This window comes from Leucopleurus acutus (genome assembly GCF_964270905.1).
Source record: "Leucopleurus acutus genome assembly, chromosome: 3".
Lineage (NCBI taxonomy): Eukaryota > Metazoa > Chordata > Mammalia > Artiodactyla > Delphinidae > Leucopleurus > Leucopleurus acutus.
Genome location: NC_139145.1, coordinates 52,639,789 through 52,664,808, shown reverse-complemented (window position 1 = coordinate 52,664,808; position 25,020 = coordinate 52,639,789). Strand labels below are relative to the sequence as shown.

The window sequence follows — 25,020 nt, the reverse complement described above, 5'->3', positions numbered from 1 at the left end:
ATAAATACACAACTTTCAGGGCTTTTTAGCTCTCATGTATGTCGTTCAATTTGGGCTCCCTAGCGGCCTGCAATTATCAAGCACTTGTGCTGTGAAAAGACTTTACTTATCACATGAAATCACATTTAATTTGTCTTTGAGGTAAGGACCTTTATGATCTTCAAGTTCAGGGAAAGGAAAAAAAGTAATGTGTTCCAGACTTCTCCGGTGGCGCAGTGGTTAAGAATCCGCCTGCCAGTGCAGGGGACACGGGTTCGAGCCCTGGTCCGGGAAGATCCCACATGCCGTGGAGCAACTAAGCCCGTGCGCCACGACTACTGAGCCTGCGCTCCAGAGCCTGCGAGCCACAACTATTGAGCCCACGTGCCACAACTACTGAAGCCCGTGTGCCTAGAGCCTGTGCTCTGCAACAAGAGAAGCCACCACAACGAGGAGCCTGCGCACCACAATGAAGAAAGCCCGAAGACCCAACACAGCCAAAAATAAATAAATATATTTAAAAAAAAAAAAAAAAGTAATGTGTTCCATGAAACTCAGCGACTTGCTGGTATGATCAAACCCAAACTCAGAACTTGTTCCTTTGATGTTGTAGAACTTCCAGGGTAGGAGGAAAGAGGGGTATGTCTTTTCATGACTAAAAAATAAGTTGTTGATCACACATCAAAAAAATGTTTAAAATTAACATATTTTCTCAAAGACATGGAGAGTCACAATAAAATATATTTTAGTTTATAGTGGTTAAATAAAGTATTGCTGACCTCATTTTAAACTTGCCTTCACACTCAGAAAAATATTTTGCTTTCCTCCTTTCTTGTAAGTCCAGGTCCACTTCTGACGAGGCCATGTAGCGGGTACTCCCAGATGCTTGATTTTCTCTGTTTTCTCTGAAATTATTATTTTCAAGAACAAAAAAATTCCACTGCAGGGGCATAGATGAGGTTAATTTTCGGCCATCGTCTATAATCAGGGTACCTAGAGTACACCATATCATAAGGATACTGTTTCTTTTTCTCTCCTAGATATCTAGCTAAGGTTTCCGGTTCTCTTTTGAGTGAAGCTGAATGTTTCTGCTGGGATAATGTAACTGGAGGACCCGGGTCTGGGCAGACTTGACCATGGGAGCCAACACTTCAAGCAAACCACCGGTGTTTGATGAAAATGACGATGGTGAGAAACGTGCGATAATTGTATATAAACATAGTTTGCAAAATTCAAATATAAGCTCCTTGTTTCATAAGTAAACTGTCATGTAAGACCTTAAAATAAAAAAAAAAAGAACTGCAAGGGTAAGCCTGAGGACCTGGTATGCTAAGAGCTGGATTTTTACCTTCCACTTTCCATGGGACCTTGGACAACTTTTTTTTAATTAGAAAAGTGATATATTAGATTTTTAAATTTTTTTTAACATTTTTTTTATATTGGAGTATAGTTGATCAACAGTGCTGTGATAGTTTCAGGTGTACAGCAAAGTGATTCAGTTATACCTATACATGTAGCTATTCTTTTTCAAATTCTTTTCCCATTTAGGTTGTTACATAATATTGAGCAGGGTTCCCTGTGCTATACAGTAGATCCTTGTTGGTTATCCATTTTAAATATAGCAGTGTGTACATGTCAATCCTACACTCCCTAACTATCCCTTTCCCCCGGTAACCATAAGTTCTTTCTCTACATCTATGAGTCTGTTTCTGTTTTGTAAATAAGTTCGTTTGTATAATTTCTTTTTAGATTCCGCATATAAGTGATATCATACAGCTTTCTTAATCACAACTCTACCAATGCCCTTTGTCCAAAGGGAGCTATGGGTTGTCATCTGGTGGATAGAAGACCTTGAAACAAAATGATTTATTTGTTCCCTTGACAGCTGAAGTTACCCCTATTGCTAGTTGTTATAGAAAAATTCTTATATTATCAAGTTGCATATGAATGATAATTGATACTCATAATATTATACAGTGGAGTCAGGCAAGCAGGTTGGTGCCTTCTGAGCTTCTGATTAGCATGTTCCAGGGTCCTAGCCAAATTCCACAATGCTGGGTCCTAGGAAAAAGGATCAGTTTTATTGGAGAAAAGGGAAACTTTACAGCAGCCTTGTAGGCATACACTGTTTATAGGTTGCCTGGGAAAAAGGTGGCCCTAGGTCCTAGCTAGTAAGTTATCCAGGCTCCCCAGAGGCAGCCCTCACAGTCATTTCCAGGGAGTTCTGCTAAATGGACCACAGAGAGAAAGAACAATGAACTGAAATCCAGGAGATCTGAACGCTCGTCCTATTACCAGCTACCTGTGTGCTCAAGAAGTTTATTTACCTTCAGTTTCCTCATCAATCAAGTGAGAGAGGGTAGTAACCCTGAAGGTCTTTTTCAACTCCAAAAGTTTATCATTTTGAGATCCTAAAGGCACCTTGCAAAACTTAGGAAGCAGCATCTGAATCATCAAGGAAAGTTTGCTCAAACAGAAACTACAAATAACAGTGGCATAAAGAAGATGGTAGTGTTTTTCTTTCTCACGTAACAATCTAGGCATAAGTAATTCAGGTGAGATGTGGCTGCGAAGGGTTAGGGACTCTGGCTCTGACAAGCTGGCTTCTTTCCTTCCCTTCCCTGCCCTAGAGTGTTACTGTCACCCTCATGCCTCAGGATGGCTCACCACCACATCCACATTCCAGCCAGTGGGAAGGGGAAGAGTGGGGAGACCGAGCCCACTTCTTTTAAGGATATGATCTGCCTCTCGCTTGTCACTTTCACTCACATGCTTCATTACAAAGGAGACTGGGAAATTTAGTTAGTTATCTTGTGTGGCCATGAATCTTCTAAATACAAGGAGTTGTGTTTTGTTACAAAAGAAGGGGACAATTAGCTATTTGCCATGGCTGGGAGACAAACAGAAGTCTGCTGCAATCTTAATTTTTGAATCTTTGGTTGGACCCTTTAAAAAACATGTCTAACCAATCAACATGCCTGTTGCCAGCTACTCACTATCAGTTTAGAGGTGCATCGTGACTACCTATACAAAATATTCTCATAGGAACCCTGAAATTACATAGTTTGAAAATGGTCTTAAGAAAACTTTTTCCCACTCATATCTGTTGCCTTGCTTTGCTTTATCAAGTTGTAAAGTCAAGGATCTAGAGGCCAGGGATGTTCCTTGATTCTTCCATCTCTAAAATGGGAAGGCAAGAAGGCTTACATTTCATTTGTTTGGTTCCCTCTGCTCCCTACGGATTCAAAACTAATGTGCATGAGGCTGGTCCTCAGAGAACAGAGGAGGTAAGAGAGGCCAGCTTCGTGCTTGTTACTTGCTAGGGGTATGTATTGTTTTAAGGTATTAGGGTAACATGATAATGAGAAAATACAGAGATGTCTAAATCTTTAATCCAGCCAGCCCTTGGTCTCATGGAGTGTCCAAGAAAGCAACTGTCCCAAGGGATTATGGCAAATGGGAAATCAGGTAGCACTTTATAAGTACCTTCAAGGGGCTCTGGGAAAACTAGGTTGGAGTGAAGTTAGGCTTAATGAGCAAGGAGATCTTTCTTAACACCCTCTAGGTCACCACTTTTTGTGGTCCTGTCCGCCAGGCCAATGAGATGAGCCTACAGCAGCACCCTTAGAGAGAAGAGCTGAGCCTAACAGTATGTCTGCACTTCCCAGGGGTGAAGCTCTGAGTCCGTTCACACACACAGTTGCAAGGCAGAAGTAGAAAGGCAACCCCGTCTACTACAAGCCCATCATTCTGCTAGATGTCCCTCTGCTAGATGTGAGGAACAGAGTAGGAGAGAAGAGGGCCCTTCCCCTGCCCTTGTGGAGCTCGTATTCTAATCGTGGGAGGCAAACAATAAACTAGTTCACAAATACATAAACCAGATAACTTCAGATAGTGTTAAAGTACCACCAAGGAAGTGACTGTGAGTGATCTTATGGAGAGGGACAGGTGATGGTAAGGAGACCACTTCAGATAGGGTGTGGCCGGGGTTGGCCTTTCTGACGAGGTGACATCTGAGGTAAAGGCTGAAAAGGTGAGGAAGCCACTCATGTAATAACAGAAGAACAGTTCAGGCATAGGAAAAAGTCCAAATGATGACAAAATCGGAAATGACCAGTTGCCTATGTCTTCACATTCCAATGAGGATGAGTTTCTATATTATGAAAGCGATATTTTTAAAATAAATTTATTTATCTATTTATTTATTTATGGCTGCATTGGGTCTTCTTTGCTGCGTGCGGGCTTTCTCTAGTTGTGGCGAGCAGGGGCTACTCTTCGTTGTGGTGCGCTGGCTTCTCATTGCGGTGGCCTCTCCCATTGTGGAGCATGGGCTCCAGGCGCATGGGCTTCAGTAGTTGTGGCACGCAGGCTCAGTAGCTGTGGCTCACGGGCTCAGTAGTTGCGGCACACGGGCTCAGTAGTTGTGGCTCGCGGGCTCTAGAGCGCAGACTCAGTAGTTGTGGTGCACGGGCTTAGTTGCTCTGAGGCCTGTGGGATCTTCCCGGACCAGGGGTCATACCCCAGTCCCCTGCAATGGCAAGTGGACTCCCAACTACTGCGCCACCAGGGAAGTCCTGAAAGGAATCGCATTTAATTGCCGTATTAACTTGTTTACAAGATCATTGAGTTTTGGGGAGGAAAAGTATGAAATTCCAGTTATTTACTTTTTTTTAATCAGTAAATCCTATAAAGGTGATTTGGCTCCTTTCATAGGTCTGGACAGAGCACAAGGTGAAACTTTGATTGCTGTGAGGCTTCTGACCAAGAAACAACAACAAAATCACTGACTAATCCAAGAACATAAATGCCTGTATCATTTTGATCTATTTTTATATAAATAATCAAATGGGGCCAGAATCTAGGGCACTTAAATGAACCAATTTAATTGCTGAAAAAGAATCCCAAAATGTGATGGAAAAGTATCTAATATTTCCTTCAAAGTGTTTACTATTCCCAATATATAGATTTGAGGAGAAAATGTGTACCCATTTTCCCAAGTAAGATTTCAAGATTTCTTTCTCATGGAAAAAAAATTTTTGGTTCACTTTGAAGGTAATTAAGGAATAAGATGTTAGTGGATGTCCCTTGAGATAAGCTGTTCTTGCTGGAATTCGTCCTGATACTTTGTGTTTCATGCTGTTCCATCTGATACTGATCTTGAGATCATTCTGTTAGTTACTTACGTTGATCTTTATTTAGTGAAAACAAAGTATAAGCTTTACAGCTGCTGTGGAAGAGCAGAAGGCTTGCTTATTTAATTACTGTTAAGTGAGTTTTTACAAAGTAGACCTCACATGATATTGTTTTCTTTTGTGGCTTAGGGCAAACCCAAGTCCTAGTTACATTTTTTATTGTGGTATAATACATAATAAAGTGTACCATTTTAACGATTTTTAAGTGTACAGTTTAGTGGCATGGAGTATATTCACATTTGGGGACAACCATCACCACCACCATAGAACTTTTTAATCTTCCCAAACTGAAATTTTGTGCCCATTAAACAGTAACTCCCCATTCCCTCTTCCCCGCAGCCCCTGACAACCACCATTCTACTCTGTCTCTATGATTTTAACTATTCTAGGTACCTTATATAAGTGAAATCATGTAATATCTGTCCTTTTGGGTCTGGTTTATTTCAGTTATCAAGGTTCATCCACACTGTAGCATGTTTCAGAATTTCATTCCTTTTTAAGGCTGAATAATACTCTACTGTATGCAGATACCACATTTTGTTTATTCTTTCATTCATCAGTGAACATTAGGTTGTTTCTACCTTTTGACTACCATAAATAATGCTGCTGTGAACACGGGTGTACAAGTATCTGTTCAAGTCCCTGTTTTCATCTGGTACATCCTTAGAAGCAGAATTGCTGGATCATATGATAATTCTTCAATTTTTTAAGGAACCACCCAGCACAATGTCTTCCACCTAATTATGTTTTGTGTTTTAGTAGTGGGAGACCACCTGACATAACAGGCCAGGGCTCTGGTAGTGGAAACACATACACAGTTTCAAATCTCAGCTGTGCCACAGCCTAGCAATCTGTGTATTTCTATGAGAAAAAGCAAAGGGGATATAGCCTGATCAACCATCAAACACTAGAGTCAACTTAACTATAAAGTGTTCTAAAGGGATTTGAAATACAATAGAAAGAAGTCCCCAAATCTGAATAATTACTAGTGAATTCATTTGAAAAAAACCCAAACAAACCCTTTGATTGTACAAGTTATCAAACCTCTGTAAGCTCAGTTTCTTCATATATAAAATACAAGTTAATTGGGCATACTTCACTGGGTCATTGTGAGGAGAGAATAAAATAACGCAGATAAAACACTTAGCAAGGTGTCTCATATAAAGTAACCACCCAATTAATGCTAGTTATAATACTATTTACCAGTGTCAGAGTCTCTGAGCATGAACTCTTTGAAGTATTTCAACTTCTAAGAGGAACAAGATCGATTACATGCAACTGTGTAGATGCCATAGTTAATGACCTATTCACACTTCTATCAACAGAGCCGAACTGTCAGATGGCAGATTGCATGGATTCTGTGAAAACCTATATAAGTCCTCTGAAAAGAAGCCAAATTATTAACTTCACAAAAACATAATCCCATCTGTTTTTTCTGTTATCCCCTCTGGGGTGATTGTATTTTCATTTAAGGCAAAATCAATAACTCATTGGGCTGAAAAATTGATAAACTTACTTTTTCTGATTTAAGCCCAAAACAGATTATTTAAGTAATCCCATTCGAACAACAGACACAGTGACAGTTGTCCCTCAGACCCAACTATCATGTGGATACTATGAGAAATAATGATACAGAAAGCATCCTAAGTTTTCTGAAAGAAAAGAAGTACAGGTAATACTTGTTTTACTGTTTATAGCTTGTTCATTATATCTGCTTTATTTCCTCTCTCTGAATGCAGTGCTTTTTGTTTTGTTTGGGTTTTTTTCTTTTGCTTGTTTGATTAAAAAATTAACATTTTTAAAGTCCAATCATTGAGGTTTTCAGGCTGATTTAGAGAAAGAAATTCTTTAGTACGGGAAAAAGTGGACTTGGTTATAATTCACAGTCTGGGCAACAGAAGAGGATCTTGCAATCATTATAAGTAGTATGTGTTTCCAAGCATATACAAAGAATGGAGAGGAGATAGAGTTGGTTTAGTTAAACCAAGAGACAACTTTCTTCTGGAGTGCTGTAGCTAAGAACAGTTGGCCTTAGGTTAAAATGTCTCTACAAAGAGTACATCAATGCCCTGAGTTTGTAAAGAGACCTCAATTATTGCATTGTTCTTCAGACTTGCTGAAAACCCAATGTTCCACTTTCATTTGGCAACACTTGTCTCCTAGGATATGTGATCGCTTCCAGTTTTCCTACATCTTTGGTGAGGGAGGCACTGGGTCCTTCAAAAAAGTTGGGCCAAAAAAATTGGTCACAGATTTGCAATCCAAAAGAAATGGGAGGTTCCTGAATTGATTCCAGCCACGGAAGGACTCTGAGACTCTTCTTTGTTATTTTAATGTCCATGCATTGCATATTTGTACCCAGTGGCGTAGGCAAATGAATTTCAGACTTTCCCCTCTCAAACTTGAGTTATGTTGTCTGATATTTACTATTTTGTGTTAAAATGATTGGGAAAGTAAAATGAAAATTTCCCTAGTAAGAATTGGCTTTTTTTTTTTTTTAATTTATTTGTTTTATTTATTTATTTTTGGCTGCGTTGGGTCTCCGTTGCTGCACGCGGGCTTTCTCTAGTTGCAAAGAGGGGCTAGTCTTCATTGCGGTGCACGGGCTTCTCATTGTGGTGGCTTTCTTGTTGCAGAGCACGGGCTCTAGGCGTGCGGGCTTCAGTAGTTGTGGCTCACAGGCTCTAGAGCACAGGCTCAGCAGTTGTGGCGCACAGGCTTAGTTGCTCTGCAGCATGTGGGATCTTCTCGGACCAGGGCTTGAACCCGTGTTCCCTGCACTGGCAGGCAGATTGTTAACCACTGTGCCACCCGGGAAGCCCGAGAATCAGCTTCCTAAAATCATTATGTTATCTTGGACGGTCTAATATTTAGTTAAGGTGTTTGTCATAAATAATCTCAGCCACTAGTTTATAGCAACAAACACTTTTAATTTGGGAGGGTTTTAATTTCCCCTATCCCAAGGGATTGGAGGAATCTGGGAGAAACAGACTAGACGGCCAAGAAAACAGACATCAAAGACTGAGCTAGTGCTTCTGATTGGCATGCTTCCTGATACATGTTTAGGAGAATCTACTCAAACAAATTTAGGAAACTGACATCCTGCCCTTGGAGATTCACGATGCTTATTAGCATAATAAAGGCTCTGAAATGTGCAACAATGTTGAAATCTCCGTACTCTGACATTTTTCAAACTTATTTCAAAATTAAATCAGTTTTGTGGAAAACCTTTTAATACCTTGTGGCAAATAATTCTCTGTGGACCTCAATTTGGGAAACAAAAGGTCATGATCAGGAACACTCTTTTTCTATTGGAAACATCATTTTTTCCCATTTATCCTCCCCTCCCTCCCCTCCCTGGTTTAACAGCTACAGCTTCTGATTTGCAGAATCTCAACAGCTGAAGAGCGATTATGTTCTCTAAGGTCTCCTCACTACAACTTTTTCAGGCAACACAATTCATGTTTACTCAGGTTAATGAGTAAAACACAAGGTAACTCTGTTTAATGGTGGGATGCTTCTAGTCCAAGTGGGAATCAGATTGGGAGATAATTCACTTCTTTATTGTTCTTTCAATAAAGAACATTTTAGTTCAAAGAGTGTCTTATGAACCAATTATGGTGATGTATTTGCCGATTATTAAACACTCATGCTATACTAACTTTTTATCCTATCCAAAGCTAGAGACATTTTTAAAATTTTCATCTTGAAACTAACCTAGGTTGAAAACCGAAATCTGTAAGCTGGCGTCAATATTCAGCAGCTACTTCAATGAGAACGGACTGAAGGCCTTCAGAGGATCTGACTTCTGCTATATGGCCTGGCCAGTGTAAACTTAGTTACAGTGACCAGCGTTACCCATCACTTTACCAGTTTAGGTCCTATGAATTATATGGCGATTTCAACTATGCATTGCTATGGGACCATTTGTGGAAATTTTATTTGGAAACACACATACAATGCCAATGATGGAATTATATTCCTGTTAAAATAGGATGCTGAGCACAATTTATATGGTTGAAAGGACTGAGAAACCTATGGGTATAGATTTTGAATTCCAAAGACTGGCAGAGGCTTTATTTTTTTTTCTCCTGAACTATTTCTTCTTTCCTTCCTGAAGGCATATTTACAGTACCATAAGTAATATTAACCTTGTTTTACACTCGAGTAACCTATGTTTTTTGTTATTTCTGAGAACAGCTGAATGTAGGGGTTGGCATGCTTTTTCTGTGATGGGCCAGATAGTAAATGTTTTATATTCTGCTGTTCAGTTTGTGTCACAACGACTCAACTCTGCTGTTGCGGCATGAAGGCAGCCAGAGATAATGTGGAAACTAACGAACATGGCTCTGTTCCACTAACACTTTATTTGTGGACACTGAAATTTGAATTTCACATCATTTTCACTTGTCACAAAATATTTTTATTTTCCAAGCATTTAGAAATATGAAAGCCATTCCTAGCTTATGAGCCATGTAAAAATAGATGGTGGGTTGGATCTGGCCCACACGCCATACTGTACTGACCTTTGCCCTAAAGCATCCTGCAGACATTTCTTTACATGTGCCAGGGGCTCATCTGATATCCATTCATAACCCTCTAGCTGTAACTGAGGGACTGGGCAAGGAGACTGACATCTGTTCTCTGTAGATGCTTAACAAAGGCAGTCTTCACCAACTCTCTTTTGGTTCATTAGTCTGAGTCAGTGGAAGTACTTGAACCGAGAAATCTACTCTTTTAGAGAATAAAATATATCATTTTTGTGATATATATTATTTGGTAACCACATAGACTAGATTCAGTTAAATGGGTACAACCTAGAATTCATTTGAAATATCATTAGATAGAGTTTATTTCCTACTGGGGCATTTATTTAGTCAACTGAGAGGCATCCAACAGTTGGGGGTATTGATCCCCCATCCTGCCCCACTGTTCTACTTCCTGATTTGTTCTAAAGAAATAGCCAGTGTAATTCTGACTTCTGAGCAAATTCATGACCTGGGGTCCAGGCAGCAGAAAAAGAAGCTGTTGGTGCCTACTGCTTGGTCTTGGCACCAGTAATGGATGTCGGTAAAGCCCAGACTCCCTGGGGCACCGCATTTGCTAAAAGGGAAGTGGTGGCTGTGCAAGCAGATGCCTCAACTGGCCTTGGAAGCTCCTTCCGTGGAGAAGTTTCAAATATATACTGAAATGACCTGCCGAGCTCCACACGTATTAGTGGCAACCGTTAGCTGCCAGCCATTTGGTTTGATAAAGGGCTAGTGAACCAGCTAAGTAGTTTAATTAGTGAATCACCAGTGAAATGTTCTAGAGTGGACCTTCAACCTTAACTAGCATCATGGTGTCAGAGTTACAGGTTAAATCAGTAGCTTCCAGACACCCTCTGTGGACAAATGTAACATTTTTCTTAGTTTGTTGAGAAGGGTGAAAAACAAGGGCAATGTAGTTTCTCATAAAGCTAACACTATTAAAAATTTTAATTTTTTTAACATCTTTATTGGAGTATAATTGCTTTACAATGGTGTGTTAGTTTCTACGGTATAACAAAGTGAATCAGCTATACATATACATATGTCCCCATGTATCCTCCCTCTTGCATCTCCCTCCCACCCTCCCTATCCCACCCCTCTAGGTGGTCACAAAGCACCGAGCTGACCTCGCTGTGCTATGCAGCTGCTTCCCACTAGCAATCTATCTTACATTTGGTAGTATATATAAGTCCATGCCATTCACTCACTTCATCCCAGTTTACCCTTCCCCCTCCCCATGTCCTCAAGTCCATTCTCTACATCTGCATCTTTATTCCTGTCCTGCCCCTAGGTTCTTCAGAACCTTTTTTTTTTCTTTTTACATTCCATATATATGTGTTAGCATACGGTATTTGTTTTTCTCTTTTCTCTTTCTCTTTTCTCTGACTTACTTCACTCTGTATGACAGACTCTAGGTCCATCCACCTCACTGCAAATAACTCAATTTCATTTCCTTTTATGGCTGAGTAATATTCCATTGTATATATGTGCCACATCTTCTTTATCCATTCATCTGTCGATGGACACTTGGGTTGCTTCCATGTCCTGGCTATTGTAAATAGAGCTGCAATGAACATTGTGGTACATTACTCTTTTTGAATTATGGTTTTTTCAGGGTCTATGCCCAGTAGTGGGATTGCTGGGTCATATGGTAGTTCTATTTGTAGTTTTTTAAGGAACCTCCATACTGTTCTCCATAGTGGCTGTATCGATTTACAGTCTCACCAACATTGAAAGAGAGTTCCCTTTTCTCCACACTCTCTCCAGCATTTATTGTTTGTAGATTTTTTGATGTTGGCCATTCTGACTGGTGTGAGGTGATACCTCATTGTAGTTTTGATTTGCATTTCTCTAATGATTAGTGATGTTGAGCATTCTTTCATGTGTTTGTTGGCAATCTGTGTATCTTCTTTGGAGAAATGTCTCTTCTGCCCATTTTTAGATGGGGTTGTTTGTTTGATATTGAGCTGCTTGTAAATTTTGGAGGTTAATCCTTTGTCAGTTGCTTCATTTGCAAATATTTTCTCCCATTCTGAGGTTATCTTTTCATCTTGTTTATAGTTTTCCTTTGCTGTGCAAAAGCTTTTAAGTTTCATTAGGTGCCATTTGTTTATTTTTGTTTTTATTTCCATTTCTCTAAGAGGTGGGTCTAAAAGGATCTTGCTGTGATTTATGTCAGACTGTTCTGCCTATGTTTTCCTCTGAGAGTTTTATAGTGTCTGGCCTTACATTTAAGTCTTTAATCCATTTTGAGTTTATTTTTGTGTATGGTGTTAGGGAGTGTTCTAATTTCATTCTTTTACATGTAGCTGTCCAGTTTTCCCAACACCACTTATTGAAGAGGCTGTCTTTTCTCCATTGTATATTCTTGCCTCCTTTATCAAAGATAAGGTGACCATGTGTGGGTTCATCTCTGGGCTTTCTATCCTGTTCCATTGATCTATCTTTCTGTTTTTGTGCCAGTACCATACTGTCTTGATTACTGTACCTTTGTAGTATAGTCTGAAGTCAGGGAGCCTGATTCCTCCAGTTCCGTTTTTCTTTCTCAAGATTGCATTGGCTATTCAGGGTCTTTTGTGTTTCCGTACAAATTGTGAAATTTTTTACTCTAGTTTTGTGAAAATTGCCATTGGTAGTTTGATAGGGGTTGCATTGAATCTGTAGATTGCTTTGTGTGGTATAGTCATTTTCACAATGTTGACTCTTCCAATCCAAGAATATGGTATATCTCTCCATCTGTTTCCATCTTTAATTTCTTTCATCAGTGTCTTATAATTTTCTGCATACAGGTCTTTTGTCTCCTTAGGTAGGTTTATTCTTAGGTATTTTATTCTTTTTGTTGCAATGGTAAATAGGACTGTTTCCCTAATTTCTCTTTCAGATTTTTCATCATTAGTGTATAGGAGTGCAAGAGATTTCTGTGCATTAATTTTGTATCCTGCTACTTTAACAAATTCAATGATTAGCTCTAGTAGTTTTCTGGTAGCATCTTTAGGATTCTCTATGTATAGTATATCATGTCATCTGCAAACAGTGACAGCCTTACTTCTTCTTTTCTGATTTGGATTCCTTTTCTTTCTTTTTCATCTCTGATTGCTGTGGCTAAAACTTCCAAAACTATGTTGAATAAGAGTGGTGAGAGTGGGCAACCTTGTCTTGTTCCTGATCTTAGTGGAAATAGTTTCAATTTTTCACCACTGAGAACAATGTTGGCTGTGAGTTTGTCATATATGGCCTTTATTATGTTGAGGTAAGAAGAAACAGAGGAGAAGAACCCCCGTATTTAGAAGTCAGGCAGAGGAAAACAATCAGGTAAGGAAATTGAGAAGGAACAGCCTGTGAGACATGAAAAACATTTGTCGTGAAATGTAAGAGAGAAGACTTCTTGAAGAAGGAGGAAGTAGTCTCTTGTGCTGAACGTTCCTGAGTGGTTGAGTAAAGTGAGAAGTATCTGGGGGATCAGGCAATCAGCAGGATATAGGTGATTCTGACAAAAGCAGTTCAAGTGGGGATATGGGGGCAAGAGCCAGAGTCTGGGGGATTAGGAGTGTTTGGGAGGGGAGGACGTGGACACAGCCGGTACAGTAAACCCTTTCCAGAAGTTTACTCTAAAGGGAAGCAGAGAAATAAGCCAACAGCTGAAGCTGAGTATGATGTTAAGGGAGGATTTTTTTTTTTTTTTTAATAAACAGGAGATAGTAGAGCAAGTCTTAGCCGATGGTTTCTTCCCTTTATATTGGTTAATTCCTGTGAAATGATGTGATCAGGAACCAGGGCTGGCTTCATCCACATGAGACCAGTGCAGGCACACAGTGCCTTGTGTTCACAAGGGCCCCACACGTGGGCTTCACTGCCTCCAGCTGCTGTCTCTAAATTCTTACTAATTTTATCTTAGAATTTATGTTTGTGAGGTCTGATGGGGTAGTGGATCACCTGCCAGGGGCTTGGAGCTTTGCCTCATAGTCTGTCCCCTCCCTAGGAAGCCTTCTAAGTCAGTTACCTAGACCCTCCTACCCTCCACCTACAACGAGGATTTGGGTGCTAATGAGGGGGACGTTTGGGGGTGAGCACCCCCATGACATACTCAGGCGGGGCATGGTGGTGGCTGTCATTGCCTCAGGCTGGTAGTTTGGTAGGTGACCAGCTGGGCACTGTCTCTTGGGATCTCACTCACCACCTTCCCATCCAGATACTGAGTATGTCACGGAGTTCGATTTGGAATCAAGTGATGTAAAGATGTACTCACCACCCAGTAAGACCAACTACCAAAATGCACTTTATCATCAGATCAGCCTGCAATTTAAACATAGCAGGACTGAGGCGTAGGAAGGTTAAACCACTGAAATCGGATAGCCACCTGGCTACATCCTGAATCTTGATAGAAATGAATCTCATTTATTTCAGTTATAGATATCCTCCCATGATGGCCAACCAGAATGAATTTATAAAAGTAAACAAACCTAGGGGATTGCTTTTACATAAGAATACATCAGACACTCATTTCGTGCCTACCGGTGCATCCTGCTTCAGAGGGCTGAGTCATTTCATTTCACAGTGGTATTCATCTTCACGTCTGCTATCACTCACACATCCCTTCAGTGTTATTGCTGAAGTGTTATGGGTTCAATGTATAACACCTCTTCTTCCCTGGAGTTAATTACGCAGGTCATCACTACTCTTGAGTTTTACTTGTCTTCCTCTATTCATTTTGATTCCAAGGACAACAATTTCAATGACCTGCATCCATGTCTTTCATTTCACCGTCCTGATCATCATCACTCACTCACTCTTCAATTTAATTGTATGATCCCTTGTAGAATAATTTTGACTTACTTTTATAAAATATTAAAGTCATTGTCACTTTGATAACTTCATTTTGTGTCCAGGATATAACATACCAGGAAAAATGTTCTAAACTAAGGTTTGATTGAAGCATTAAAAAGAATTTCTGTTGAAGACTTAGGTTCCTAATTGGTAACTAGAATTGACTTGCTTCCTTTCCTCAGTGCGTTTCCACTGAAAACTATGGAGTCTAGGAGTCTGAAGTCAAGGTGATGGCAGGATCATGCTCCCTCTGGATTCTGTAGGGGAGGCTTCTCCCTTGCCTCTTCCAGCTTCTGGTAGCCCCCAGAGTTCTTTGGCTTGTGGTAGCATCACCGTAGCCTCTGACTCTGTCTTCATATGGTCTGTGTCTGTGTGCAGGCTTCTCTCTTCTTACAAGGGTACCAGTCATATTGGTTGAGGGGCCTAGCCTACCTTACTCTGATACAACCTCATCTCAACTAATTACATCTGCAACAACGTCATTCCCAAATACGATCACATTCTTTGGCACTAGCGGTTGTGACTCCTATGTATCTTTTTTGGGGGGACACTCAACTCATAACCTATACCCTTGGTTTGATTGCTAACTCCAGCCATTACTAGCTCTACGACCTTGAGCAAGTTACCTACTCTCTTCTCAATGTTTTACTTGTGTTTGGGGGCTAATAAGAATTATATGAAATCATGCAAGGGAAATGCCTAGCACAATGCTTCATATAGTAAATGTTTGAAAGTGCTACCATTTGATTTGTGAACGGGGCTTATACTTAGGGTTTTACGTTAGGATGCTGCTTCAGAGGTAGTATCTCTCACTTAGAAGACATCTATTAATTGTTAACATGGGATCTATAAATAGGGTTCTGAGGAGTCCTGTGATTTATACCAAGACTAGTTTGTATGCTTGTGTTCTTTATTCTCCCTGGAAAAAGAGTCCACGTATTCGCCCAAGGAGTCCATGCCACCCCCTCAAGTTTAAGATTGTGCTTGTACTCATATTTAGCAATTCATGGTGAGGTTATAGGGAACCTTCAATACAGAAAACTTAGAGCTGAGTCCGAGAGACAGGTGGATGTCAGGTGGAATAAGGGAAACCCGTGCTCCCAGGAGTGCGTCTCAAAACGGGGTACCGTGCTTAGGTTATCTCACTTTATCCTCATCACAAATTATGAGGAATATATCAGCCACGCTGATTTCCAGAGCAAGGAGTGGAGACTCTGCAAGGTTAGAAAGTCTGCCCAGTTCACATGCTGGGAAGAGGCAGAGCAAGAGCCCTCACCCACTTCTGGCTGCCTCCAGCCCAAGGAGGCAGCTTTGTGCTGCACAGTATTTGCTCATCCTCTTCTAATTTGACTCTTAAAGTAATCCTGAGATAAATAAGAAAGCGATTATTATCCCTTATTTGGATGAAAATACAAGTCTAAAGATGGTTTTAAAAAACACTAGCCAAGGGGACTTCCCTGTGGTCCAGTGGGTAAAAACTCCACATTCCCAATGCAGGGGGCCCAGGTTCGATTCCTGGTAGGGGAACTAGATCCCGCATGCATGCTGCAACTAAGAGTCCACATGCCACAACCAACACCTGGTGCAGCCAAAATTAATTAATTAATTTAAAAAACAAAAACACTAGCCAAGGTAACATAGAAAATAAATGATATATTGATGGCTATCTCTGATTCCCACTGTTAAGTTCCACCTTCCAAAAGTAATCAAAAACAGCTCATTTACTGAGCACCTACTGTACTCTGGATATATGCCTGCTTTACGTAATCTAATTTAGTTCCCACCGTAGCCCTGGGAGGTAGGTATCTATTTTAAGGATGAGGAAAAATGGAAGCAAGACTTCCAGGGAGAGATGGTGAGTGAAACACATTCTTCTCCTTCCAGTCCCCGGGGAATCTGCAGTGTTACTTGTCTCTCGAAGTAGAGGTGAAAGGGGGGTGTTAAATAAGAAGAATTGCTTGGATATCTGTTTAAAAACTGGTCGGGTCCTTCTACCACTTTGTCAAAAGAAAGAAACTAGTCATCTGCTCTCCACACATCCACACTGTAGTTTATCCTCTGGAGAGGAAAGTCCCTTAACGGGAAAGACCTGGCACACAGAGGGCCACCAGTGCCTTGTGGAGAATGGAGGAATTGGATAAATGAATGCATGCTGGGTGTGCAAGCCCTCAGCCCTCTTTCCCATTAGGCTCTGATAACACTGACTCCAGGGTCCTCCCTCTCCAGACAAAACTCCAGGTAGTGTCTTTCCTGGAGCTTTTGACAACCCAAGAGGAAAATTTAAAGTTAGCCGACTTCAGAATTTTCTAACTCAACATCCTAGCCATTGATTTCTGGAGTGAAGCCTGGTGTCGACAAGTTCCACCCTCATGCTCAGAACTTTCAGACAGGGGTTTAGGTCTCCACACTTAAAGATGAACAGATAACCAAGGATTTTCGGACATGTGGGAAAGGCTTCTAATAGGACTGACAGATACTAAAACACATGAACAGAGAAAACAGCAATTTGACGATAACTATCAGAGAGAGATGTGATATAGTGACCAATAATTTATTTTGATGAAAAAAAAAAAGGATACCAAGAGAGCAACATTCATAGACCAAAAATTAGTGTGAGGAGAACAAATTACAGCAAAAATGGAAAAATTCCAAAGGTTCAGAAGATAGATTTGAGAAAATTTCCTAGAATAATGAACAGAGATAGAAAACAGAAGGGTAAGTACAAGAAAACTTAAGAGCCAGTCTAAGAGTTCTAGTTTTAAATAATAGTAAGTACAAAAATAGAGCAAGAGAAAATAAAAGGGAGGAAACCATCACTATATAATTTAAAGAAAAGCCCAGAACTTTTCCAGATTGAATGAGCCTATCAAGTGCCCAGCATGACAAATAAAATAAGCCCATATAATCATAAAACTTCAAAACATTCAGCACAAATACCCAGTCCTGCAAGGTTCCAGAGAAGAAAACTGTTGTTACATTAGACGGTCTGGCATCAAAATAGCTTTAGACGTAACAGCAACACAAAAAGCTAGAAATTAAGGAGAGCCAGGCCTCAAAATTTGGGAGGAAATTAAACCTAGAATTCAATACTCAGCCAAACTTGCAACTGAGCGCGAGTAGAATAATATATTTTGCATATGTATAAGGCTTCAAAAATTTACCTCCCATGCAATCCTTCCTACAAAACTGCTGTAGAATGCACTCCACGAAAACAGGGGAATCAAGGAAGAGAGAGGGAGACAGGGCATGCGATAAGCAGGGACTCCTTCGTGAAAGAGGAGTGAAGGAAATTCCTAGGACGACTGTGACGGGGAGCCCGAGAATGACAGCTGGGAAGCAAAAAGGATAAAGAGTCCAGATTGGAGGGCTGTGGTAGAGACATTTTCAGGAAGATGGCCTTGTGATTGATGCACTTGAACATGTTGAAAGGGAACTTAAACAACTAGAGAAGAGTTTGAGATTGAATTAGGAAAAAGGCTATAGAAAAGCAAACAAGTATAAACAAGACAATTATTAACTCCAGGGAAAACCAAAAAAAACATGTGCAAGAAGGGAAAACCAGTTGTGGTTTACTACATGACTCAGGTGTGTGTACCATTTCCATACTCATAATAATGGAAATACTGAATATTGATCTGATTGAAATTATTTTATCAGATACAGCTATACTGTATTAGAAAGATAGGAGCATGTTGGGGTGAGACCAAAAGACCAAGGAAGTGAGCTAAATGCCCACTTGCCACCTTGAAAATTCAGTAAGTAATGCCTAAAACTGACAAGAAAAAAATAAAAAAAGATACTATTTAGATGATACAGTGGAAACTACCAAACTTATTAACTCAAAGAAGTAAAAGTGTTAGCTTCTTGGCCAGAAGAGATTGAAGCGTGAGACAAGTGGATCACAGGACTAACATCAGTGTTTAATGTAGATATAGATAAAATAAACATAAAAATGATAAAAATAAAAATGCCTAAAAGATAGAAAAACTAATCGAAATAGTAATCACTGTTATCATTAGATGATTTTGTTTTTCTTCTACTTTTCTGTATTTATGATAAAAGCATGGGTTTTATATAAAAAATATTCATTATGAACAAGAAATTGAAACTCAGAAACGGCCAGTAAATTTCCTAATTCCATTTATCTTGTAAGTGGTGCATCTAGGATTCCAGTGCAAGTCTGTCTGACTCAAATCATTTTTTATCTTCCATCAAAGCATTCCACCTTCACTAAAAACCAAGAAGCAAAATTGCCATGCCCCAATACTTGCTCCCCTCTCCATAGAGCTGCTTTCTATACCAAACATTTGATTGCTTTCATTTGTCTACTTATTTGTCTATGTATTTACTTAGACTCATTTAATTCCAGAAAGATTAAAAAATGTATTCCAAAGATAAATACACTATAGCAAAATAAAATGTAAGTCAGGCAGGGGCATTTGATTATCCAGGTTCTCACAAATACAACTGAATGAGTCATACTCAGTTTCCTGAGGATGTGACTTGAACCCAAGCTCCTTTTGTTTTTCCACCAGTGCCTAGCACAGTCCTGGGCATAGAGATGCTCAAAGAATATTGGTTGATCTGACTTGCTAGTAAAGCTATGGCTTCTGGAGGAGTGAGTTGAATTTCCTTCCTCCTTGTTGTGACTGTCTTGAAAGGGTGTAAGCAGTTTTTTTGCTAACTGCCTCCATTTGGGAATATAGCATAATTCACCCTAATTAATGGAAAACTGGTAAAATCCACCAAAAGAACTATTTTTCGCCAGCGCTTCAATTTTTTTTCGGTCCTTTTATTCCCTTTTTGGCAAATCATGCAGTGTCCATTCTTAAAAATAAATGGGCAAAGTGACAGCGGGAGGTATATGGAAGGTATGATGAGGTATATGGAAGACTAATTTCATGTGGGTACCTTCCAGTTGCCATAGTGAGATACATTTACTTCTGTTTGAAGATCATGCAGCAGTGACAAAGGCAATTTGACTCCTGCTGTTAATTATCCTTCAGTTCCTGGGGTTTTCATCCATGTCCTTGCTTAGGATAGTTGTTGGTTATGAGGTTGGTAGGGTGGAAGATGGCAGTTCAGAGCACGGCAGTTCTTGACACTTTTGGGCTCAAAGAATGAGTAAATCAATCCTTGAGGTGTTTAAGATATAAATCTAGTGCCTTCAGAGAAATCTGAAGTTGTCACCATTCAAATGGAGACTTTCTTTCTTAATTGCCTAGCTCATTAAGAAGCCTTTTGATAATAGGTCAGATAATTGGTAAGATATTCCTTAGGAGCTGCACTACCCATTTTATTAAAAATTTTTTTTTAATTTTTAATTGAAGTATAGTTAACTTACAGTGTTGTGTAGAGGTACCAATTTTAAATGATGACATGCTAGGAAATAAACATGAAGAAAAATATCTTTAAAATGTTTCCTCCTAAGCTATTACATACTCTGTTAAATTTTGGTGACGGTACTTCCTCCACTTAATAAGTATTGATTATGCATGTGCTACATGCCCAACATGGTTGTAGGCAATGTAGATACCATAGTCAGCAGGATGGGCCCAGTGTCTGCCTTCATAGAGGGTATATTCTTGGTACTGTTCATCCTGTGTCACGTCCCAACATCATTTTGCCTAATGTTTTGGCAAGGAAAGCACTGTTCTGGGCTGATACCACAGTGACTCATCCAGTAACGATAGCGAAAACAGTAATAATGACACTTTTATTGAGTTCTAACTAAAAACTCTTGATAAGCACCTTTGATATGCCTTATTTCACCTAGTCCTCCTAATAACCTTAGAAGGGATACTAAATGCAATCAGTTTTACAGAGAAGGAAATTTAAACTCAGAGAAGTTAACTAATTTAAAGTCCACAGCTAGTAAGCAGGGCAACCCAAACCCAAACCCTGAATTTCATGCTCATAACCACCATATTGTATCGCAAAACTTCCAGGACTCATCTGTACTATTAAAATCAACAAACCTGGAGCCACACATAGTCAGTTTCAAGTCCAAGCACCACCCCTGGGAGATTTAACTTTTTTGAGTCTCTGTAACTCATCCGCAAAGCAGCAATAATATGACAACCTTATGGTGCTTTGGTAAGGATTAATTAGGATAATGTTTATAAAGCACTGGATCAGTGCCTATACGATGGGTGTACCTAATAGATAATAATTATCAACTTTGACCTAAGATGTGGCACAGTGCAGGCAACAGAGGCCTCTTAATTATTTATAGACACTATTACTAATTCGCTTCCGATTCATGGGGATGGGGGCAGAGGTAGAAGGGGAGGTCTGAGGCCTTGGAAATCAAATTAAGTAAACTATTTATTGAGAGCCTTGTCACACTAGGGTTTGAGTCGCTCAGTAAGTACATCCTCCCTGCGCGCCACTGCTTGGTCACCTGTTCAACTCTTACCCTTTCTGTGAGGCTCAAGTGAAATGCTGCCCTTCCCTGAAGCTCTTTTCATCTTCTACAGTAGGAAGAAATTTCTCCCACCTTAGAACTCCCATGGTTTTTAGTGAACAAAACAGTGGTTCGTAAATAAAGCCCTGCAGACTGGTTCCGGGAAGTTTCCATCAAAATCTTAGGTCCAGCCTCCAGAGTCTGATTCAGATGAGGCCCATGTATCTGCATCTTTAAAACAGTGGGGTTTTTTTGTGTTTTTTTGCGGTACGCGGGCCTCTCACTGTTGTGGCCTCTCCCGTTGAGGAGCACAGGCTCCGGACGCGCAGGCTCAGCGGCCATGGCTCACGGGCCCAGCCGCTCCGCGGCATGCGGGATCTTCCCGGACCGGGGCACGAACCCGTGTCCCCTGCATCGGCAGGCGGATTCGCAGCCACTGCGCCACCAGGGAAGCCCTAAAACAGTGTTTTGTGTGATTTTGGTGGGCAGACATATTTGGGAATCACTGTAGGACAACATGAGGCTCTCAGTACATATGCATTCCTTTACACTGCAGTCATGTATGTGTAGGTTTCATTTCTTTTCCTTGGAGATTATCTTTCTGACACTCCAATTCAATGTAGGGATAAAAATAAGAAAAAATAGAAAGAGGAAGTCCCTTGTAACATTTTTCTCAGGTGCTAATCACCTCCTCTAAGATGTTTTACTGCATTTCCTGGACAGCTGTTCCTGCTGTATGTTCCCATGACACTCTGATTTTCTCCCTACAGCAGTGGAGCTTGTGTTAGTTGGAACTTGAGCTTTGCTAAAAACATAAAAATTTTAAAATTATTGGAAGAATATCAGGGTGCCTGCAGAGTAATCAAGATAGGCCCTATCTGAATAGGAAGCCGCACACTTTAGTGCTACCAGGGATCCCTTTTTATCGTGCAAGTCCACTTTATTCCCTGTGTTGGTTTCATTTCCTGGGACCTACCGACCTGCTTTTTCTCCATTTGGCCAGTTCTGTTCTCATGTTCAGACAGCTTTGTGATAGCGGGGAAGCATGCATTTCCAGATCAGAAAACCCTGCATGTAGAGTCTATAGATTGGAATGACTCAGGTCACAGTCCCACTCCCAGACCAGGGCTTCTGGCAAAGGTCGGGGACAGGATGAGTGACAGATACCAGTGACCGCACATGGTTGGTGGGATCAGTGTTATAAGACAGGATCCATGAAAAAAAAGATCTTGCTGAAGAAGACAAGCCAGAAAGATGTTCACTGTTGTGAGACAAGTCTTCCCCTGACTCTGTGCGGCATATACCACTTTCTCGGGTACAATTTTCTACATTTAATGGGCTGCAGCAGAGAACAGCGTTTGAGGACAGCTCCGGACTTCAACCCTTGGAGCTGCCCCTTGTTTACGCTGTGGCCTTGAGAAAATTACTTCATTACTCTGGGCTGCAGTTTGCTCAGCTTAAAACAATGGCAATAATAGTAGTACTATTTCATTGGATTGATGGAAAATTGAGATAATATACCTATATAACATGCTTAGACTAATACCTGATATTCCTTACAAAAATGTTAGATATTAGCTATTATTAATTATTCTGGTGTCCCACTAGACTGTCAGCCCCAGGAAGGTAGGCAACCTTGGCTTTCTTTGTCCCCAGCACAGAGCGCAATGGCTGGCTGTTACTGCGTGAGCCATCAGTACAGCTCTGTTGTCAGTGAACGCAGACCAAGTTCAGTGAGCATCCTCTGTACCTTTACTCCACCTAAGTGTCTATTCTGCTGTAGTGGGGGGAGGAATCACACACACTGACGCGCGCGCATGCGCGCGCGCACACACACACACACACACACACACACACACACACACACACACACACACACACACTTCCTGAACTGGGGTGAAGAAGGGGCACATGGGGCCAGCTAAGCCATTACTGTCTCCATGTGGAATTGACTCTGCCTTTAGAGAACCACAGCCAGTGGTTTGTTTAAGCAACCAATGTCATGTTTAAGCAACCAATGTGTGTTTAAGCAACCAATGTGTGTAATGTATCAGTTGGGACCAAACAGCACTGGAATTTAACATCGTGCTGTATAAGTAAAGTGTTTACTAAATAAATTGCCAACATAAGCAAGGTATGGAGAGCCTGCGTCAAGAGGATATTTCCCAAAGCACTTAGAAGTATCCACTTATTAACAATCACATTGGCATGATGGCATGCAAGGAAATGATTGATTGTTTGGGCTTTTCATTTAAGCAGTAGCAGGAGTTTTTAGAATTGTTGGAATTTGGAAACTTTTTTGCTCTGTGTATCTTGGATAGATATAACCTTAGAATAAATTATGTTGTATTTTAGAAATGTCAAAAGCTATTGATTTAAAATACAAGTACCTGCTTTTAACAAAAAAAAAAAAAAAAAAAAAAAAAAGCCTTTTTTAAAAAGACTTAAGTCCAGAGGGACAAAAAGGGAAAGATGGATACATTTGACCATATAAAATTTGACTATAAAATATAAATTTAACACTTAAGTTTTCTACCTTATTAAAAATGTTTTAAAGTCAAAAGCCAAATGGGCAGCCTAGAAAAATATTTCCGAGATGTACTAAGAGAAAGTTAATTTACTTAACATTTTAAATGCATTTGCAAATCCATAAGAATAACTCATTAGAAACAGGCAAAATATATGAATAGGCAGTTCTTTGAAAAAATAAATGTACAAAGATATGAGACTTTACTCATTAAAGAAATACAGCTGACCTTTGAACAGCAATTGTGTGGTCCACTAATTTTGTAAAATAAATACGTACTACGATAACTACAGTAGTACACGATCTACCTTGGATTAAATCCGCAGATACGAAAACACAGATATGGAGGAACCTCAGATTTGGAAGGCTGACTATAAATTACATGTGGATTTTTGCTGAGAGCAGTGCTGGCACCCCTAACCCCCTACATTGTTCAAGGGTCAACTGTATAAAGTAAATAATTCAATTTTTTTTCACTTGTCAGATAAAGGACAGTTGATGTGATAGTGTTGGCAGGGTGGTGGACAAAATGTCACTCTTACACGTTGCTGGAAGGAGATTGGGTGCAACATCTTTGGAGGGCTGTTGACAATATCCATTAAATTGGAAAATCCACATAATCTTTGTCCCAGTAGTTCTACTTTTATAAAGTTAGCCTACAACACATGTACATAAGCTGATCAAGGATGTTTATGGTAGTATTGTAGGAAATAGCAGATAATTAAATCATCTTTGAATGTCCATCAACAGGCTAAATATTTTATGGTATATTTATGCAATGAAGTATAAAGGAGCTATTTTAAATAATTAGATATAGAGCTATATGTAATGGTATGAAAGGACAGAAACAGTATAATTATGTAGAAAGGGCTTATAATCTCTGTTCCTACAGGAATGCTAGTACCTTGCTATTGCTGTCAAAAGGGAATACATATAATATGCAGGGAAAAAATCTCTTAAAGGATACAGAAGAAATGGTTAATAGTGGTTGCCTTCTAGGAATAGAACTAAAATTTTGCAATGGGAAGAAGACTTAATTTTCTCTGAATAATTGTACTTTTTTTATCATTTGTAACTTTTAGCTTTCAGTGGGCCAGACATTATACTTCTGGTTTATAGCATGTCATCTTCAAAACCACTGGCGAGTCAAGTTTAATTAGCTCTGTTCTACAGATGGGGACCTTATGATTTGAAAAGATGGAGTAACTTATCTAGGGTCCCACCACTGGTGTCCTTGTTCTCTCATCAATAGAAAGGTTTACAGAAATATCAAGGAGTGCGGTTCTCAGTAATCTCATGTATGTTCATGTTTCCATACTTAGGAAGGCTGAAATATTTTTAAAGAAAAAATAAAATATTTTCCAAATATTTTTACCTCAAAAGTAGAAAAAAGAATAGATTTTCTGCTTTACTTTCTAGAATGCTCTTCTCCCAAATTCCAAGTGTCAGGGTGGTATAACAAAGTCTAAAAAGTGTTTCCCCTCTTCTTTCCTTCAACACTGTTTATTGGCCAGAATGTTTAGACTGGGGAGATGGTAAGAGAAGTAGAACAAAGGAAATAAA

The 25,020-nt window shown here is 39.9% G+C and overlaps 1 protein-coding gene across 2 annotated transcripts in view; it reads left to right on the top strand.

Moving 5' to 3' along the window:
• Positions 1-1,115: 1,115 nt before the first annotated feature.
• Positions 1,116-25,020, top strand: part of STK32A (serine/threonine kinase 32A) — a gene marked incomplete at both ends in the record, with an annotated part of 115,197 nt that continues 91,292 nt past the window's right edge. For both annotated transcript variants that reach the window (XM_082835399.1, XM_082835400.1), the window contains one exon: positions 1,116-1,167. In XM_082835399.1, the coding sequence (XP_082691525.1) occupies positions 1,116-1,167 (52 nt within the window). The remainder of the gene's footprint in view (positions 1,168-25,020) is intronic.